Source organism: Manis javanica, chromosome 1 (genome assembly GCF_040802235.1).
Source record: "Manis javanica isolate MJ-LG chromosome 1, MJ_LKY, whole genome shotgun sequence".
Classification (NCBI taxonomy): domain Eukaryota; kingdom Metazoa; phylum Chordata; class Mammalia; order Pholidota; family Manidae; genus Manis; species Manis javanica.
Genome location: NC_133156.1, coordinates 10021373 through 10040353, shown reverse-complemented (window position 1 = coordinate 10040353; position 18981 = coordinate 10021373). Strand labels below are relative to the sequence as shown.

The following is an 18981-nucleotide window of genomic DNA, read 5'->3' as shown; positions in this document are numbered from 1 at the left end:
CAAGTCAGACCTGTCAACTTTTTATTCATTAAACACTTTACCAACAGCGTTGTCAAGCCCTCAGCGCCCCACCCCCGCTGCCCCACTTTTCACCCTGTTCTGCTGGGGACACATGTGGCCCTCCTCATCTGGCTGCGGAAGCCACTCCTGGGAGCAGCAAGGCCTATGGCCCAAGTGCTCCTCGGGAGCAGCTACTCCACACCGGCTGACAGTCTTCATTTTCCTTTTAATAAGAAAAGCAAAATAAGGATAAAGAAAAAAAACACAAAATAATGAAATACAAAATTAGTTCAGGTCCAAAATTCATTACCTTAATTTGAAAATATAAAAATCAACAAAAAATGAAAACTTTCCAAATACATGTGCTGCGAACTATTGATGGCAAAACCTGACCGAAATTTAGATGAGGCTCTGCACCAGGTCTATAGATTCCATTTAGGGTAAACATTCATAGGCATTACTGCAGAAATAATACTGTGTTTAATTAAAGGGTGCTGTCTAACCCTGATGAGAATGCGATTATTATGTACTTGTATTAACTTTCTAAAATCTAAATTCTGATATACATTTGGATCCAAGGGTTTCATATAAGGGATTCTGAACCTGCTTTCTTTTTTTTTTAAGAAAGGCTAGAAAAAACATAAAATTCCAACTAGATCAACTATCACAAAGGCCAAAGAGCAATTGCACAGGAGTTTAATTAGTCTTGTACCGATCAGGGTTCTACCAGAGAAACAACAACCAGTCTGAGATATGCAGATAGTGACTGGGAAGAGATCTATTCCCAGGACTTGACTTGGGACTGTGGCTGGTGAGTCTGCAGTCCACATGACAGTCCTACACCACAAATATCCAAAAGCATTAAAATATATTTCAAGTGCTGACTGAGTTTCAAAGTAACAAGTACGCCTTAAGAAAGTCCCAAGCAAGAGAAGATACAGAATTCAGGTAGCTCAGGACAGAACTCTCAGCCCCAGCCTTGCCAAACATGAAGACTTGAGGCTCAGGTATAAAGATGAACATTTCTTATCTGTCAGTGTTCAAGTGTGAATTAGCACCAGACATGCAGCCCTCTCCTGAGATTAAGGTGAATATTAATTCAGCCTCTACCTACAAAAGAACCATCATTTAATGTATCTATTTTCAAATACATCTATATATTACATATCAACTAATGTTATTCCTTAAAAAAGGTGAAATAAAATAAACTTTTAATGAAATCAATGAGCACTTAATAAACCTGTACATATTGAGCACTTTATATTCAATCATAAAAAGAAACCTACTAAAATTCCAGTAGAGAACACATAGGAAAATTCTAACCTAATATTTCCAATAGACACACATACACCCACATACAAACTTAATAAGAGAAGATATTAAGTTTGGTTTTCAGTGAACTGTTTCTCAGGAAATACCAGTTACAATGATTTCATATATACATTTACTTTATTAAAAGTATGGCACTTATTATAATAGCAGAAATAATTACATGGCTTCACATCCAGAAGCAATACAATAGTGGAGGCACAAACATTCCTTATTACCAATAAAAGTAAAAACAACTTTTACATGTTCCACAAGCCCTTAATTGCATAAAATACTATATTTAGCTTCATTTACAGCCAGCATACTTATATGAACTAATTGTCATTACTTTTCACATTCTGAAAAAGAAATATCTGAAAGTAAATACATATGGTAAGACACTCAAACATGATGAAAATTAAATGTCAGTTCTAAATCATTCATGGGGAAAATACAAGCCGACAGTTCCTCTTATATAAACAACTGAATATTATCACAATGATTTTACAATTTTTTTAATGTTCCCAAAGTAAAATCCAAAAAGCTCCGCTAAGTGCCATGTTGAAAGGCAAAGTTTTTTTTTTTAATCGCAGCACCTTTAGACAACAAAAGATTGCATCCTGTTCAACCACGCTATATAAATTATGACATTTGTGGAAAATAAGTACAAACAAAAAGCATATGTCCTAACCGTTGATAAATGTTATAGTAAGCAGTTCTCAGAAGCAATATTAACATCTGGTGAAAAGAACTGCCACTGCTTCGAGTTTTCCGTATGCTATTTTCATGAAAGGAAGTCTGTAAACATAAGGCGTAAACCATTTAAAATAAGGACGTAAAGTGCACTCAGTGCACCCCAAGGAGTACTCTCTCCAGACTCTTGATCAAGTAGTATTCAGGATAAAAACACTGCCCCATTTTTAAAATGTACTGAGTATTTAAGATGTACAATTGCAACAAATTCATAATCAGATCCAGCTGATAAGAAAATAATGCATCCAAAGAGGAGCCATTTAAGGAAATGAGAAACTCCAAAGACTTAATTCCCCTTGTTTAAACGAATGATATGTCCAGTGTTTCATCAGCTCCTTCAAAAATACCATGTTAAAAACATAAAATGACTTCATCTTAACCAGAGACATACACAGACCTCTATCTGACAACAGCTAAGCTTTGGTTACATAAAGTGCAGTTCAATAATGTGCTACCCTAGCCATTCAAATACATCTAGCAATTGTGCAGTTTACAACTATCTTCAAAGTAGTTCTCTTCAGGATTCATTTAAGGTCTCCTATTGCTATTCATGTTAATAACAACTCCAAAATTCTTCCCAAACAATCTTCACTGTGCTTCACAATTCCTAAATAACTGGCAACAAAGCTTAAGGAAGTACAGCACTTCATATTTGTGTTACAACACATTCAAGATCTAGCTCTGATTTTTTAAATATTTTCACACTTTTTGTTGTATAAAATTTTCAAGTTTTATAATAATACAGGCAGTGCATTCCATCACCCTCATAGCAACCTCAGAAGTGAACCTGTCATTTGGGATCTGTGGGAAAGGCAGCAAATCAGGGTATCTTGTTTTTAAGCTGTCTACACCGTAAGCTTCCAGTGTGTGGACATCATTTGTGAGTCCATCAAGTTGCTGACTATATTCTTCTATTTTCTGAGCCAATGCAGTTGGTTTCACATCTTTATCGGACTTCCCCCTCACAGCATAGTCAGCGGCGATCAAAGCTAACTTAGTAGAAAGGTAACATTTAAAGCACACCCATTCATTGGCATTTTTATGGAGGTCATTCCGAGCAGCTGAAAAATTTGCTCTGGCTTGTCTTAACCATCTGCGTGCTTCAACTGGATTGCCAACGGACTTGAAAGTGGGAGGCACAAAGAACCTCTGGGAGTAAGTCTGTCCAGGTGGGGGTGGGCATTTTTCTTTATTTTGTTGTTGCCTTTCAGATTTATGGCTCGTTGCCTCCTGATTCCACGAAGTATAAAATCTTTGAAACGAGTACTTGTCTGACTGAAATCGGGATGCTGAGGTTGGAAATGTTCGCCGTGAGGCTCTGTCTGCATTTTGATCTAGAAAAGCCTGTTTCTCTAGTCGGCTGATTTCATTCTGCAAATGTTTAAAAACTTCATTAGCAATGTCATGATTCTCTGGATTTTTGTCAGGGTGCCATTTCAAATATAACCGCCTAATAATCTTTTTTCTTTCCGATTCTGGAAGCTTCCAAGCTTGCTCCACCACTGATGTCACTTCTTTTAAAATTTCTGGTAAAGAATTCATCTTAAGCTTTTTGGGGAAATGATGTTTTGAAGATGAGGTCTTGTGGCTCTCTTTCCCAGAGGAAAGAGGAGGGATGCTTCGTAGACCAGGGGCTAGGAACTCAGTAGGGCTGGTGGGTGTAGAAGGGGCACTGTCTCTACTTTGAGAGCTTTCCTCAGGCCTTGAAAACTTATACAGATCAAGAGAGCTAACTATTTTATATTCACTATAACCAATATCAATCTGATATATCTTTCCTAGAAAACTAGAATTGTCTGCATCTTCTCTTTCAACTTCTTGTACAATAATTGCATAGGTGTATGTTGGCTGGTAAGACCCATAGACGTCACCACCTTCAGCATCAACAAGGTACCCCACATATTCTCCTGGGTAAAAAACATTCATGGGATCCATAAGCAGAGTATAATGAATCTCAGAAGGTATTGGAGTGCCGGGCATTGGAAGTTCAAGTTTAGATGGTTCTGAAGAGTCATATTTCACTCCTAAACTGTCAAGCTTCTCACTGATTCTATAAATATCATTGCATCCCAGCATAGCAATTAAGTAGGAAGTGTCAGAAATCAAATTGTCAGTCGCTGATTTAAGCGTCATTGCTAAAGCTAATAGGAAATTAATGTCTTTACTGTCTGAATGTTGTATGTAGAGCAGAATGACCGCATTCCCAAACCTCTTCAAAAAAGCAAAAGTTTCACTTCTACTATGAGGAATAGGATTAAAACCTTTAACTCTCAGTGTCGTTTGAAGCTTTTCAAAACAGGACACTTTCAATCCTTCTCTTAGGGTTTTGCAGAGTCTTATGGCTTTTTCTTCATTGGCCAGGAAAGCATTATCGTTTTCATGCTTCATGATTCTGATCAGTCCTGTAATGAACTGTTCAGAAGACAAGAGTAGCTGCAACCTTCCCTGAAGAGAACACAATGCTCCAAACTGACAAACTTTGGGAGTCTCTTCATCTAACTGCTCTTCAAGGATACTGCTCAGTAAACGAGGTCTGAGTTTTTGAGGAAAGAGCATTATCAGCTTTGTATGAAACCCATGGTCTTTCCCTAAGTAGCACTGGCTGAGATCAACCAACATTTGCACCCCAATATTCCCTTGGATTCTACTTTTGTAATGTGGTGCATCATCGAACACTAAGATGCTGGACTTCACCAGTCTACCATCCTGGCTTGGAAGGTAAAGCGTAAGGTCTCGTACATTCTCAAGATCACCCCTCACCTTGACTGAATCATTTTGTAGACTCTTGAACAAACCAGAAACTACTCTCTTAACTGTACGCATTTCATTAGGATCTAACTGTTTTCCTTCAGAATTTTTGAATATGCGGCTCAACACTTCAACGTATTGCTTAGTTGATATAATATCTTCAGTACCTAAATGTTTGAACAACTGATGAAATGTGCCAAGTTCTAAAGGTAGCTTGTATAAATAAGGTTTAAAATCAGATTCATATTCTAGATTTATCACTACCTCTTCAGGCTTCAGAAGTTTCCAACCATCTTCTACCATCACAAAAGCAACTCCCCTCAGTTGAAAACGAAACTCCCTTTTTTCCGCACTGAGAAATTCATATATGCTCCTTAAGACCTTTGCTCTAGTTTTTACCATTTCTTCATCCAAAGTTGTTATGCTGCATATGTTTCTGCAGTTATTAATGACCTTATCGAGAGGGGGGTCCAAGTTAACACTAAGCATACTTAAAACTTGCTCAAGCTGTTCTTGTGGACCAAGGTCACTATCTTCTTGTTCTTTGATAGCCAAGGGTGTGGCTTTCTCCGGAAGAATAGGGCAGGATGTCCATAACAGCTGCAGCACATCACACTGCTTGAATTTTGGATTTACTTGTGCTCCATTGAATTTTATAAGAGGAAGTGTTCCATTTACCTCTTGATATTGAGGATGAAATCTAATGAATTCAGCAGGAGCCCTCTCAGGACATAAGAATGGTATTAAAGACAGTTCTTTCAGAAAATTTCCAGATAACAAATCCATTCGTTCTTGGAATATATGATGGAGAAGGATATCAACTGTATTTTGCAATGTTTCTTTAGACCAGTTTTCTGTATTAGCTCTCACACTGATTTCCCTGGCAAATTGCAACAACTGCTGCTGAGAAAGTATGTATTTCAGCCCTATGTTTCTTAAGAATTCCACCCAGGATGTCATAAATGCAACTGGATTTTTGGGCCTTATAAGTTGTTCCAATTTTTTAAAGAAGTCCTTGGGAATGAACAATTTCTCTGGAAGCATAACTTCAAAAACTCTCACAGTTCTATCATAGAAATGTTTTGCTTGCTTGAGTCGGCTGTTAGCATCATGGATTATCAATAAACTTTCCAGTTTTTCAAAAAGTTGTTCCTTGATCTCCGATAATTCCTCAATACTTGACAATCTATTCTTAAGATAGATCAAGTGCTCTAATTTTGCATCATAAGAGAGATTTTCAATTTTTGGTAAGAGGTGTTTCAAATATACCTCAAGATCATCTACAGGTACACAACCAAGCACCTCGTATAGTTCTTTTAAGTGTATCTTTTCTTCAAGAAATGCAGATGATGATGATTGTGTCCATTTTTCCACTTCCGCTGAAGGAATACTTTTTGTAAGTACATAGCTTGTTCCAAATTTTGCAATGTTCATATAGCGACCACTGATGGATTTGTAGCATGGAAGTGACTTTAAAACTTTTATGTCATCTTGGGACATCAAGTCACTCAAATTACAGTTGAAATACATCAAAAGTGCTTCAAAGTCATTTTCTACTAATTTTTCACTTCTAAATGTTGAACTTTGGACCATGTAATGTACAGCCTTCAAAATGCTGGTGGGGCTCTCTATGTTTGCTGTGTGACATGACAACAGAGGAACAAATGTACTGTCTTTGGAGCATATTTTGTTTAAAGCAAGCTGAATACAACCAGCCTTCATGAGAGCATGAAAAACTTTATCACTCTGGGCATTTGGAAAAACTGCAATGTGCATGAGGCTTAGAGGCAGAAGCACATCACCCTCGGGAACCACCAGCTGACTGGCGGACACGGTAAACTTTGTTCCTGGAAGCAACGCCCAGTCTTTTAGGGTATCAACAATGACGTCAAACATTGGTTTTGTTTCTTCTTGATCTTCTTTCACAGTTACAGATTCACTGATAAAATGCCATGCGTTCTTCAGCCAAGACTCACTTGCAAAATTGTCTTTCCACTTTGTACAAGTTTTGGTCTTATATTCACGAGGCAATACAGAGGGTAACAAATCAGCAAAGCTGGAAATGTCAAACACTTTTGCAACTTTACAATTCAATAAGATAGTACTGTATTTCAAATACAATGTATTCATGAACAAGTCTTTGCGGGATGGAATCAATTCATGGTACGTTGTTAGAAACTTGGGTCGTTTTGCATCAAAAGTTTGTAAAACACTGTCCAGTGTAATGAGAAGGGGCAGTCCCTCCACTTCAATCCCATTTTCTTCTGCATCCTTAAAACAATAATCAACTAGAAGTTTTAAACTGTGAAAAAGTTTTAGGTTAGTCTGCTGGAGACGACAAGGCAGCTTCCCAATATGGCAGTTAGTATCAGGAGAAGAAAATGTCATCAAAAAAGACCTGACATCAGCAGGAGTTACATAACTAACAGGAATATCAGCATCTATAAGACAGTGGTACAGATTAGCAGTCTCATCACAGTTGTAAACCAAGTTGAAGCCAATTTCTAGAAGTAGGTGTTTCAGCCTATAGACATTCTCTGCTACTGTTTTGCGTGTTGTGATATTATAATCTGCATTTTTAAGATGTTGTAATTCATCCTGCAGCAAATTGTCAAAAAACGGTCTCGTTTTATTTGAAGTAGACATATTAATCCAAGTTATTATAACTGCAGAGTGCAAATCGGAACCATCAATATTTGGAGCTCGTACAACAGGTAAGAGACGTTTCATGTCCTCATGAATGCAGCTATAAAGTGCTTTCACGAGACAATATAAATCTGGTTGTAGATCAAGCCTGTTAACTGGGAAAAATGATAAAAACTTCTTTAAAGTGTCCTTTACAACATGAATTGATGTGTTCTGTAAAACTGATAATGTTGGGTCAGAACCAGGGAAATACCGCTTTTTTAACTGGATTAATAATTCCACATAGGCGGGAGCTATTAAAGCTGTCATTAAACTGTTATTCCAGTCACTTCGAACACCGACTCCATTATCATCACGCCACAGATTCCTTCGGGCTGAATCTAGAGCAAAGTGGCCATTCACATGAAATGGTAATCCCGTCTCTAAAGAGAGGGGCAAAAAGCAGAAGGCCCTGTGGGGTTTTTTATAGTTGTGAGTGATGCAAGCAGCTACTCCTCCCCGTGGGAAGAGAGTAATATCCTGGTTCTTGTGAGCTGATATAACGCTCTTAGATACTTTCTCCATACTTGAAAAACCTGATCTATTACAAACTAGCCATGTAGTAAGGTTCCCTTCAGAGTCCTCAGTATCCATAGTATAGGTAATCTGCTGAACTGGTATGTCTTTGAGCTGCCTCTTTTTAGTAACACTATCAATCACGGATGCGTGGAACTGTTTCCTTTTCAGTCTGTCTCCATCAGTGATTTTGCCCTTTACAGAATACAGCACATTTAGAGCTCCAGTAGCTTTATCTATTTCACAAATAGAAATTTTTTCCATGTGATTAAGAAACATTAAAAGTTCTGCCCCATCAGACCGCAATTTGTCCAAAAGATTCTGGACCATTCTGTCTGATGAAGGAACTGAAGAAATTTCTGAACCTTTTGCCATTTCTGCATTACGAAGAGGAAATCTAAACATTGTGCAATTATCCAGTTTAAAGTGGGTTCCCAAATAAAGATCCAGAACATCTGAGAATTGTGTCCTAAAATCTGCATCTAAATCTCTGAACATGCGTCCAGGACTAACAGATGTGGCTCCTGGGGCAAATCTGGCATGAGGATCAAAAATACACAGGATATCATTGCCAGAAATAAAAGAAGGACAGTCTGTAATATGGTACACAGAATTGAATCCTATTCCATACTGTCCAGTTTTATAAGGATTTCCTTCCTTGGTGCCTTTTCCAAGATTCTGAATTCCTCTGACATCATCTTCTGTAAAAGGTTGGTTGTTATATACACAAAGCGCTGGTCCCTGCAGTGGGGCCCATTTATCGTCAAATATTCTGTCAACTGGATGCTGTCTAGGATCAAACACAAAACAGATTTCTGTGGCTTTTGCATCATCAGCATTTTGGAGAAGTTCCTTCAGCATCTCCTTTTCTGAAGGATAGGCATTAAGGATACTCTTAATTCTGCTGGTCAGTTTTTCTTTCTGTCCAAATTCAGTGCCAAGTGTTGGAAAGCAGATGTTGGACGCATATCTTTCTAAGGCTTTATGTCGCTTTGGTACTGCTCCGAGTTTTACAGCTACTTCCCTGGGTATATCCGCATGACAATATTTTACAGTGGTATCCTTTACTTTTATCCAGGGACAATCATTGTAGCATAAAGATTTAGCAGGGAGAAGCTTAAGATTAGTGTCTGGTAGTAATATTTTGCCATAATTTTTCTCACAAAATTCTTGTTTCTTTTCTCTGATGAGACTCCATATTCCTTCACTAATTATTCTCCGGCAAAGCTGAAAATTCTCTTCTGTTACTTGCTTTGTTCCTTTTTCTTGATCAATAGATTCCAAAACAAGGGCAAAGTCTTCAACAGTAAATGACTGCCTCACACCCACACTTTCAAAAAGTTCACGGAAATTATTTTTATATTTATTAGGCAACTGATAAAGGTATGGTGCTGCTTCAAAATTCAAATGAAAAGCAACTTTTTCTGTGTCAACATATGCATTCTCAACTAGAATGAAGCTAAAGGGTTTTAACTTTTCAGTGATTGATACCTTAGTGATTTCATTTTGCATCATTGCTTCATGCAGGTATTTGTAGCAAGCATTGGTGATATTCTCCTGGTACAATGTAATGCCATCATCAACTGATTTTGCAACTTCTTTCAATTGGCTTATAACCAAATCAACTGTTGGCTTCCTTAGTAATCCCAAAAACTCTTTCACAGCCAGTGGCACTGAACCACAACCTCTGAAAGAATGTGAGTTTTCGTTTAGAATTGGCTGCAAAAGACAAACTATATCTTGATGCTCAGCTGTATAAAGGTCAGTTGCTGCAAACATGGTTTCAGGCTTAAAACTGTTACCTTTCCAGTCCAAAGAAAAACCTGCTGGTTTTGTTAGAAATGGAAGGAAGGGGATTGTTTGATATTTTGCAGCAAAATCCTTTGCTCTAGGATCTCTTATTTTTAGTTTTTCATCAATAAGACTTAATAGGATACTACTTCTTAGACAAGCAGCCACATGATCACTTTTATTAATTTCTGTTACTGACTCTGCACGTTCTAGCATGTCATCCCATAAGATATCATCTTTTGCCATACCTAACTGAACTAGTTTAATCAAAATAATAGGATTTAGATAGTCCTGAGAAGAACCATAAGGAAACCGTCCATCTTTAGTATCAAATAACTTTGCAACTCGTCCTTCAGGGTGGATTAATCTTGATGGTAAAACCAAAGGATGCCCCTCCAAAGAGCAGGGAATACATGGAGTAACACGAAGAATTCCTGAGAATTCATCAACTTTTTCATTTAGAACAAAATTCATTAAAGGATCTCTGAGTTCTGGTTCAATTTCCTGAATATTTGGAAAAAACACTTCTGAAAAAAACTGCTTCTCTGAAAATGTATTTTCCAGCAGGATTTGTTTGCAGCCAGCTTCTTCAAACCCTAATTTTACTGAAGAAGGAAGTTCAACAGCGCAAAGATTTTTAGACCCAGTCTTCTTGAGGTATTTCAAAAATATTTTGAAGGCTGCTGGACCAACATCTCTTCTTTTAAGTATAGAGTCATCTAGAAATCTCACATTCCTCATGGAAACCCACATAGATCCATCAGAGAAGACTCTGGCCAATTCTCTCCCTTTTTCATGAGCTATATCTTCATAAAATCCTTGACAAATTACAGAAAAATCATCATGAACTAAATCAGGATCAGGCCACACTGCATAGTAAGTATAATCCACTAGCTCCCCACTGATGGCCAGGTCACGCAGGACACTGACTGCCTCCAGGTAAGCCTTCACAATTACGCGTCTCATGAACGTGGTATTCCATCGCCCTTTTGTATCTGTCTTCCAGATTTCTTTTCTATTTGAAGTAACAGCAAAGCACCCATTGATGTGAACTGGTAACCCTGTTTTTATTCGTAAAGGTAAATAGCAAAATACCTCTCCAACGTGTGGCTTCACTGCCCACGTCTGGTCCTGGACTTCAGACAGTAGAACTCCTACTGCCCCGCAAGGAACCAGTCCAAGCCTTCGTCCACTTTCACTCACGGAAAACTTTAGAGCCTCTCCTGTATCCATGCAGGTACACAGAAGCCACGTGGTACACTCTACTGTTTTTTGTGGCAACTCATCTGATGGCTTTTTTGATTGGCCAGACTTAGCCATTTCAAAGAAAGCAGCTGGGTCGTCATCTGGACCTCTAAAAAGTGGTGACTGTAGGTCAGCAATCCTCCTGAATACATGGTGAAATTCTTCAACTGTGATCTGAAGAATGCAAGACGACTTTGGCACATCAGCAGGAGCCTTTTTATTACTGCTACTGCAAGTCTTCATGAGCTCAGCAGCTTCTTTTAAAACACTTAGGACAGGTACATGCAATGCTTTGGAAGAGCAGGTTTTTTTTTTAATTACTATTGTATCTTGTGCTAAGCTGGGATTGGTTTCCTCAATTTTCAAGTACTTCAAATACATTGAGTTTACACTCTGAGTGAAAATGATAAGCCTATGTCCACAAAGACTAAATTCATCCACAAGAGAATATATATCTGCTGTATTATAGCAGGTACTGCTAACTTCACTCACTTTTGCTTCCTGTTGAGTTCTGAAGGACAGTCGGAAAAGAGTTCCATTGTAGCTGTAAGGTGTTTCTATGGTCAAAGGTAAATGACAGCCAAATACATCTATAAAGGGTTTGAACTGATTAGGAAATTTCCTAAGTCTTTTCTGCTGTTTACTCCAATTAATTTTGATCCCAGGATTAGATCTGTCTTTAATGTGTTTACTGATATGGTTTATGTTTGGATCAAACATTATCATGAATTCTCGACTCATAATAATGGGAATGTCCGTGATATGGTACACAGAATTAAATCCAAGACCAAATTTCCCAACTTTATCAACTTCTGCCCTTTTTAAAGATTCTCCTAATCTGGTTATGTTCACAAAATCTGAATCTGAAAATTCAGAATTATTGAATGACCACAGTGCAGGTCCATGACAAGCTGCCATTCCTGGGTCTAGGAGATTCTCTCTGATGTCCATATTTCTTCTCATATCAATCATGAAACTGCATTCTGTTGCATTTGCATCATCGGCATTTTGAAGTAGCTCTTTAAAAATATCTGCCACTGAAGGGTATTCTTCCAGAATATTTTTAATTCTTACAGTAAGTGGTTCTCTCTGCCCAGACTGCTCAAACCCCATGTTTTCAGGATTGATCAATCTTGTACTAAGGCATGGAACTTTCAGCCATTCTGCAGTTTTCATGGGTATGTCTTCATGCACCAAAATGATTGGTTCCACTGAATCTTCCAGTAAGTCATTAAGGTCATCAACTTTGATGTCACAATAACAGCATTCATGAATTGGCTTCATTATAAGCTTAGAAGGATTTCTGCTATGATGTATAGGAACTGGTGTGTTGGGGCTTGCTGGAATCTGATTGCTATATAGCCATCTGATAATATTCAACATAAGATGAAGATTTTGTTTGCTTTCTTGTTCATTGAGCTCTTGGTCACTTTTGAGATGTATTTTCTGAATGACCATGGAAATATGATCTGATGTCAACTCCTCTATTGAACCACAAGCCTTAAATAGTTGGTGGAATTTTGCCATGGTTTTAGGCACACTATGCAAATAAGGCTGAAGGTCAAGATCATGGAATGGTTTTATCACAGTTTGAGTGAGGGGACAAAATTTTTTACCAGTCCAAACCCAAGGAAATTTTAAGGCTCTGAAAGCATCTTTCCCTTCATCTAAATGATCGTGCATGAATCCATAAATTTCAAGCAGAATATGTTGGAATTGATAATAGTCTTCATCGCTAAAGGTTTTTGAAGTATACCAGTCAACAACAATTTTAAAGTGTTTTAACACAGCACTGATACTAGGTTTTGTGAAGATACCTAAAGCTTTTTCCAAGTGTATATGGGCACTTTCAACAAGAGGAAGTGATGAGCCAACCAGAATTGCATGGGCTACATCACACATGTCTGGTGGTACACAAAGATTACAGAGATTTCCTTTCCAGACCAAAGAGCCTGGATAATTTGGAGGCCTTTCCTTACAAGCTGGAACCCATTTTATTTTCTTCAATGTCATCTTTCCTTCAGATGACTGCAACAGTGCATGATTCTTATTTAAAACCAGTAAAAGAGTTTTGGCTTTCTTTAGAAGAATATCCTGTGGACAAGAACAAGCCTGTAAGGCTTCAATTTTTTTTGCCACTTGCACAATATCTTTCTCTTTGAGACTGGATTCATTTTTTAAACCAATCTGTCTCAAAGAGTGAAGAATATCTGGTGAGGTAAAAACTGAAGGTGGGAAACAAGTTTCTTCTTCATTAAAGAAGAGATCCTTTAGTACTTCTACATCAGGATCAAAGAGTTCACTGGCTGATACCATCTGTTCCTGTGAAATCTGAATGAATTTTAATGGCATTAACCAGTCAAGCACATTTGGATTCTCATTTTTAAGAGAGGATAGATTCTCAAGGATCCATAACATAAGGTGTGTTATCTCTTCATGTGAGTAAAATGCATTTTCAATATCTCTTAAAATAAGCTTTAAGCAACTAGTGGTCTTTAACTTCTCTATTTTCAACAGGTTTGCCAAGCGAATAGTAGCTTCATCGCTGCTGTCTATCACGGAGACAGAAAGCCGCAGGTCCGCAGGAAGGGCGGCAGTATGGTGCAAGACCTTACAGCCCTTCAGTTTTGTATAAGAGGAAACCCCCTGATCAGAGAGATGGTTAATTCGCTTGAATATTGTCAATTCCTGAATTATTCTTTTCTCCTTTTCACTGCTCTCAGTTAAACTAGCTAAGAACTTCCTCAGAGCATCTTTGTGTGTTGGAAGTAGCGAAGCTATTTGATTACACAATTTCTGCAATGGCATTTTCTCCATTATCTGCAAAACAGCACTTGGCAATGGCGAGTGAATGTATTTTTTAATAAGTGGATGTTGTATAGAGGCATCTAATTTTTTAAGGACAATCCCTCCAAGTTTTTGTACAATGTCTGCTAAAAATTCTGGAAGCTGGACTTCAGATTCATCATCTAAAATGACTAATGATGGAACCCTGAGTCTAATGAGTTCCACACATGTCTGATCTTCTTCTAGTGTAGTTCTGGGAATAAGTGGCATCTCATCAAATAAAGTCAGATCTTCCGAAAAATGTATATAGAGATTCTTCCAAACCATTTTAAGCCATGAAACAGATGGGTGATTTTTGTCTTCGTCAAATGGATACCATTGAACGATCAACTCTCTGCCAGGCCAGAATGTATTCATTACTTCTTTGATAAGACGTGCAAATCGTTCTGGATTTAGAAGCTGCAGTTGAGTACATGGCCTTCCTGTAAATCATATACAGAAATGTTACAAATACATAGAATTTTATTGTAACCTTTTAGCTTTCTATTCTTGTACATTAGTACTAGAAAGTCATTTTAGAGTTCTAAGTATACTGTAAAATTGCAAAAATTCAACACAACTGAGTTAAATAATTTTTAAATAATGAGACAGAATCTACACATAAATCCATATTTATAATAACCCACAGGAGAAAATAATTCTCTCTGGAGTGCTTATTTTAAATAAATATATAAAATACATTTACATGTGTTTCAAAAATTATCCTATAGTGTCCTACAGATGGAATCAATATGGGAAGTAATTCTTAGTGGTTGTTTGTCCACAAACGAAAGCACCAAAGAAAATGTGGATAAAGTTTAAATAAGTATCCTTTTATTTAAGGGTAATTTATAAGCAAACCTAGTAGGAATTTTCTTTTCTTCATGTTCCAGGAGCCATGTGGCCACATGGGCTAAACAAAGGGGCACGAAGCCTTAGCCTCCGTCTTGATGACCAGCTTTCAAAGCTGAGGCAAGACCTGCGGGGTTTCCTTTCACCACTAAGTACACGTGTAAGTTAGGTGCCACTTAATCTTCCTGGGACTTGAGTTCTCTCATCTGGAAAAAGGATGGGGATAAGGCTCTAGGTCTCCAGACCATTCTGCATACATGCCCAAGGATGGAGCATATTCACACCTTCCCAAAGTAGATCTTACATAGCTACTAATGACTTAGTAATGTGTGTTCTTCAGAGCCCTGGGACTGTGTGAAATGCTTCAGGAACAAGACACAGAAGCCAGAGAGGCGCACAGTGAGGGCAGGGGGTCCCCTCCCCCGAAGAAGCTCCAATTCTGGATGTTTAATAAATTAGAAAACTAAGAAAATTTTATCTGGGGAAAAAGGTTTTTGCTGATTTTTAACCATTGGTTTGGAAAATAACATTTTATTTCTAAGTGCATTTTGCACCACAGAGCATTTATAATAACAGTAGGAACAAAATTTTAAGATAACATTATATACCTTATAAGTATGTATTTGCCCATAGAGAGAAATAAAAAGCATCTCAATCTTATAGAAAACATTCCATTTTCTCCCTATATATGTACAATTTTTATACCCTTAGACTATTTCTTTAAAAGGTGTAAAAGAGGTCACACTCAAGCCCTTAAAACTTTTGTAAATCATTATTTTTTAACCAAGGAAGGACACCCTCATTTCACCAACTTACACATCAAGAAAATACCTCTACCTTCTACCAAGAAAAGTATCATTCATGAGGAGACATTTTAAAATTAGTGCCATACAAGTTTAAGCAAGGGCACACTTTTACGACTTTTAGAAGATGTCAATACCCAAGTTCTGAATATTTTCAGTTTTTCATTGTATGATATAGGGTAATTCAAACAATAATATTTAAGAAATCTTAAAATCTTGTCAGTGGTCTAAGTAACTAGCATAGCCTCTTTGGTCTATAAAGCCCATTAAAATATAATTTTATAATTAATTTTTAACAATGTCCTATTGAATTGAATTAACATAATAAAATACCAAATCATAAATAAGACAAGGATATAATACCAACGATACAATAGTTAGCAGTTAAAATTCAGAACACTCAGAAACAAAAGATTAAATATTCACCACACTATATTCTATGTTAATAACTGCACATGACATGCATTTTGTAAACAATCACACCTAATACCCTTGTATGAAATTTTATGATTTATAGAATACATACCTACCTTAAGGAAAATTATCTACTACATAAAATGCCAAACACAGCCCCCACCACATATAACATGCAACTAACAAACCAGTCATGCTCAAATGAAAAAAAAAAAACAGAAAATAAAGGAGAGAGAAACTGTAGTAAGACACAATTCTGAGTACATAAACTGATTTAATTCAAAGTCCTGGTTTCCTTCTATTTTGTATTTAATTAAGCCCTTTAGCTTTTCACCCTAAAGTATAAATGTTAACATAGAAAATAAGTCTTCACGTCCCAGGTTAGAAAGCCACTGAAACTGTAAAGCACCTCTAACAGTATCAGCAAAACAGTTTTTATAGCATTTTAATAAATGACTTATGTTTTGTGGCCTAGCCTTTAAAATTATCAGCACTGTTAAAAGAGGGTAACTGTATAGTGCCAAAAGTGTTCCTAGACATAGAAAGGTTTTATCTAAACTATTATCAAATATGATTGCTTAATTTAGAAAGAATTCTTTCTTATAACTTTTCACTTCACTATGTATATAGATCAGTTCAAAATAACATCCACACACTGAATCCCTATTCAAGCACTGCACTGTTTTTTCTTGTATATGTTTACGTTCAGCACTAACTTTGAGAAAGATTTTCAATATGGATGGAAATAGGCTATCACAGTGCACTTCAAAATTCACTTAACCACGCAATCCCGGCCCTGAACGCCTTCACTCACAGGGAGGTCACTGCGCTCGGCCTGGCTCTCGCTGCCTGCTCTGGGGCCCTGGGGCCCTGGGGCTCTGGGGCTCTGGGGCTCTGGGGCCCTGCGGCTCTACGGCTCCGTGCACAGCAACTGCTTCCTACACTTCCCTTGCACAGAAAGTGCGGTGGCGGCTGTGGTGGCTGGTGGGTTCTGACCACGCTGCACTGTGCGGATACCCAAATCTCTTTGGGAACATGTATGTGATAGAGTGAAGGTCCAATCAATGGTAAACTGTAGATCAGTCAAATCTTCAAGGAATCAAAAAGGGAAAAAGGAAACAGGCAGCCAAAGGAAGGGAGGCAGCCTTCTGCCAGCTAAGGATGCCTTGGGCACAGTGGCAGCAGCAAGCAGGTCCCGCAGAAACCTCCACGCTAAGGTGGATCATGCCAAGATGGTTCAAAAATACACTGGTGACCAAATTTCTTCTCAAGAAGTCAACACTGACCTCCTGCTGCTGCCTTCCTAGTTTCCAACTTGAACAGGAGATGCGACAATAACTAGAGAGAACACAGACGTAACCCAGAGTCCCAGGGCAGGTATAACTACACAGCCTGCTTCCATGAGGATTTTGTTTTCCTCTTTCATTACACTTTGAGAATAAAAGATACACCGATTAAGGTTTAAGACTATATAGTCATAGTAGCTGTGAATAAGCCACTTTTAATACAAACTAAACTAGAAACCAAATTCAATATTTATGTGAATTACCAGTGTAACAATGACTTGGTTTCTAAGTTAATTTTAATATAGGTACAGCCTGCTTCAAAGAACAGATTGACTCCAAAAATAAAATTTACCATACAAAGAATTTCCATTAAGCAAATCTTGTACCCTCTAATTTTCCAAGTGAAACATGAACTGGAAGAAGGTGAGTCAACTCAACAAGGTGAGTCAAAACTTCTTACTTAAAAAAAAAGAAGAATCCACAAGTATAACAACAAAGCAAAACTGAAGGAACAAAACAGCAGCAGACTCACAGACTCCAAGAAGGACTGACTAGTGGTTACCAAAGGGAAGGGGTTGGGGATAGTGGGTGAGGAGAGGGGGGAAGGGGGTTAAGGGGCATTATTATTAGCAATCACAATTATAGGTAGGTCATGAGGAAGGCAGTACAGCACGAAGAAGACAAGTAATGACTCTATAGCATCTTATTATGCTGATAGACAGTGACTGCAATGGGGCCAGGGGATGGGGGGGTACTTGATAATAGGGGTGAATGTTGAAACCACAGTGTTGCTCATGTGAAACCTTCAAAAGATTGTATATCAATGATACCTTAATTAAAAAAAAAAAAAGATTCCACAGCATGGTTCACTACGTATTGTAAGAACAGTCACTGACTGTTCCTAATGGAATCTGTGTGGCTGCTGTCCTCCCAGTGTGCCATGGACAGGGGTTCCTTGCTGTCCCCAATGTCAGCACGTGAAGCCCTGCTTCACGGCAGGGCTCCAAGGTCTTCTCACTTTAGTCTCGGAGCCCAAAATTCATTCCCCTCTATCCTTTTTAATCTTAATATATATGTGTATTGTAACAGAGGTGCATTCACTTTCTCTTTCCCATTAGTACCACAGCTTCAAATACAAATTTCAGCAAAATTCTTTCATTTGAGACTAAATGTTATGAAATGAATGGTTATAAGTCATTTAAATCTTTTTTTTTATTATGGCATGTATAACAACCATGTATGTATCTATATTAGTTTCGTCTCTCCTTTAATAATTACTATAATCAGAAAAAAAAATTGACATAATTCCTAGCTATTTAGGTAAATGAAAAACCAGTATTCAAAGAATCAAACGAACAAAAACTTCAAGCTACAAATAAACACAACATTTAGTCAGTTATCATACCTGAATATCCCCAGAGAAGTTGTTGTGCTAGAATATAATTAAATCCATTCTTAGGAAAAGTCAGAATTGTCACAATTTTCACAATGGTACAGGTATTATTCTGAATCTTAAGAAAAGACTGTCTGCAGAATCTTTACATGTCATTATGCAAATGAAAAGCCATAAGAAAAACTCTAAACACAGCAGAATATTCATTTAAGATTTAAAAATGAATTTCCATGCACAATAAATCCAAACTACATAAAGACAGAACACCTTAGGTCAGAAAGAAAGCAAAGAAGAAAGGAATATGTATTCTATATGCATAAATTACATTTTCATAACAAAAAGTTATTTGATAAGCTCCCAA

General features: G+C 37.5%; 1 protein-coding gene across 4 annotated transcripts in view; it reads right to left on the bottom strand.

The window, feature by feature from the left end:
- Positions 1 to 1430: 1430 nt before the first annotated feature.
- The window catches only part of SACS (sacsin molecular chaperone), a 77105-nt gene continuing 59554 nt past the window's right edge, over positions 1431 to 18981 (bottom strand). For 3 of the 4 annotated variants that reach the window (XM_073226558.1, XM_073226614.1, XM_017669102.3), the window contains 2 exons: positions 18633 to 18659; positions 1431 to 14315 (listed from right to left, as the gene is read on the bottom strand). In XM_073226558.1, coding sequence (XP_073082659.1) covers positions 2761 to 14315; positions 18633 to 18659 — 11582 coding nt within the window. In that variant the 3' untranslated portion in view covers positions 1431 to 2760. The remainder of the gene's footprint in view (positions 14316 to 18632; positions 18660 to 18981) is intronic. The other variant, XM_037001912.2, reaches the window with a different exon arrangement.